We start from the raw sequence: 2500 nt of genomic DNA, 5'->3' as shown, positions 1-2500 counted from the left end.
ACAATGGAAAATTAGCCAATCAGATTGCAAGATTACAAGCAATTGCAGTAAAAAATGTTATTGCCCAGGCCTACAGTATCAACAACATGCACACTCGCACAGGCTTTTATTTTTGTTACTATTCATTCAGTATTACCTCTCGCAGAATATTGTAACCAGTCTCTAACATGAGGAAATGGACCACAACCCATGCAGCCTCATGAATGGTTCCAACATCTGTGCATCTGTACAATTCTTGCAAGGCTTCTGGAATGCCATCACGGCAAAGAAGGACATAAGGTCTAAGTGGTGCAGCAAATGACATTTGCTGTTGACTTTGTTTCTCATTACCAGCTTTTTCCCTGTTGCTAGGGTGTACGTCTGTTTGAGAGCAATGACTGGTAGAGGCAACTGTGGAAACCTTTAAAACGAGTTAATAATTCACTATTTACATTTGTACATCACCACTGATTACTATCTTTGAAGGTCTGATTCCTACTTTGTCCCCTGAGGGCAGCAACAATAATAATTGTTATATACCTAGACTTTCGCTCAACAAAACGAGCACCGTGATTGGTTGATTCTTGGTCATGTGGCCCTGATCAAATTCAAATGTATCCCGACTGGGATACAATTCCGCAGTTGTTGCCCACTCCAGATGTTTTGCTGCGATTGTTGCAGGAAAAGTCTAAATATATAACAAAGCTCTTAATGTCTGGTCCCTCGGGAAACTAGTTAGTTTTGTTTTCCATCGAGTCCTGATGTTTCCCTCGATTTAGTTTCAGGAAACATGAGCACTCTCTGGAAAACAAAACTAACTGTTTCCCTCTGGACCATACATTAAGTGTCTATTATTATTGTCATACCTCATAACTGAAATGCAGTCTTCTGTTGGATGAGAATGTATCACGTGACGCACCTCAAAACTGTATAACTTCCTAGGATGAACAAACTCACTAACTCCCTAGGGAAACAACAGCTTGAGCCTTGGATTTGCACGTGATCATAACATACATCTTGAAAGCGCAGTAAATTTGTGGGTGTGTCCATCACAATTTTCAATGAAATTTGGAAGTCTGAGTCATTTTCAATTTTTTTTTAATCATGGCCATGACAAAAATGCTTTCAAGTATGAAGTGAGGGAAAAATACAGCAATTGATATGAGACAAAAGTTGAAGGTAATTGTTACTCATTTGTATTTGAGATATTTAACTTATAATTAAACGATCTGCAGTGCAACGACACATGGTACAAGCATTCTCCAGAGGCAGTGATGGAAAACGACCAAGTGAAGTTACTGTGGGATTTCAGAATTCAAAAAGACCATCATTTGGAGCATAACAGGCCTGATATACATGTAGTTGTACTGGAAAAGGCGAACAGAGCATGACAAATCATTGATGTGGCATGCCCCTTTGATACCTGAATTGTACAAAAAGAACGAGAGAAGATCGACCACTACCACGATTTAAAAGTTGAAACACAAAAGATGTCGAACTAAAAAAGCATATCTGTTGTTCCAATTGTAACTGGGGAACTTTGGGCAGTGACCAAAAACTTGATGATGTGGGTTACTAAGATAGCAACACCGGGGATCCTGAACTTATTCCAGAAAGCCTGCTTGTTGGGAACAGCAAAGATCTTAAAAAGGACCCTACACACCAAAGGCTATAGGAAATAGCTTGATGACCTAGGGATACGTGACCACCAATACAACTAGTGCTGTGAAATATAAACAATAATAAATTATAATAATTTATTACCTCAGCAGAACTCCCAGCATGTTGAACCAAATGATCCTGTTGGGTAACCTTTCTATGAACACGCACATTACTGGAAGTACAAGCTGTGGGTTGACTACTCTGAGCTTCCTCTGGTTGCAGTGTGTTAGGTACAACATAGATCAAATCACCATTTACAATACCCAAATCTGTCAGCGATACAGAGTCATCGACAAGAAAATCATGGCCATTCAGACTTAAATCAAAACTGTTTGTTCTGCACAAAAAGGACAACATATAGAGTAAATGTAAATTGTTTTATTGTGAAGACTAGACTTTTGCTTTCCATCAGCATAAAATTATGAGCTTAGGCTGTTTTGACAGGCAAAATTCAAGCCTGCGTTTGTATTTAATCGTAGATTAGTATTAATCAACAGCCATGTACAATAACATGTTTGATCTTTTACCCAGACGAGACCCTAACCTTTTAGGACAACTATTCGCTAAATCATCAATACAGGACCACTTCTTTCCAGATCATTGCACAACAACAGTTCCTATTGTTATTTGTTTCGTTCTACAATAGCTTACACATAATTTACATCTGTTGACCCAGAATTCTATAGCTTCCTATGACTCTTTTATCCCGTAATTTTGGTTTAAACATTTCTGCCGCATCATCTTCTCTTACCTCAAACCAAATTTGCTGCAGACGGTCTCTCGGCAATTTCCCAACGTAATCACGTCTCCAATCAACTCAACCACTTCTCTTTGCCTGTTAAAGACAGCTCTGAGTTTC

The 2500-nt window shown here is 38.8% G+C and overlaps 2 protein-coding genes across 3 annotated transcripts in view; one reads left to right on the top strand and one right to left on the bottom strand.

Moving 5' to 3' along the window:
• Positions 1–2500, top strand: part of LOC138011369 (ankyrin repeat and BTB/POZ domain-containing protein 1-like) — an 18383-nt gene that overhangs the window by 2722 nt on the left and 13161 nt on the right. The window lies entirely within an intron of this gene.
• Positions 1–2500, bottom strand: part of LOC138011368 (F-box only protein 7-like) — a 10649-nt gene that overhangs the window by 7463 nt on the left and 686 nt on the right. For both annotated transcript variants that reach the window (XM_068858338.1, XM_068858337.1), the window contains exons 1-3: positions 2393–2500; positions 1744–1978; positions 137–400 (exon numbers count right to left, since the gene is read on the bottom strand). The exon at positions 2393–2500 is cut by the window's right edge. In XM_068858338.1, the coding sequence (XP_068714439.1) occupies positions 137–400; positions 1744–1978; positions 2393–2500 (607 nt within the window). The remainder of the gene's footprint in view (positions 1–136; positions 401–1743; positions 1979–2392) is intronic.

This window comes from Montipora foliosa, chromosome 7 (assembly GCF_036669935.1).
Source record: "Montipora foliosa isolate CH-2021 chromosome 7, ASM3666993v2, whole genome shotgun sequence".
Classification (NCBI taxonomy): Eukaryota; Metazoa; Cnidaria; class Anthozoa; order Scleractinia; family Acroporidae; genus Montipora; species Montipora foliosa.
Note: the sequence above shows the minus strand (reverse complement) of the source record. Positions and strands in the feature narration are given on the sequence as shown.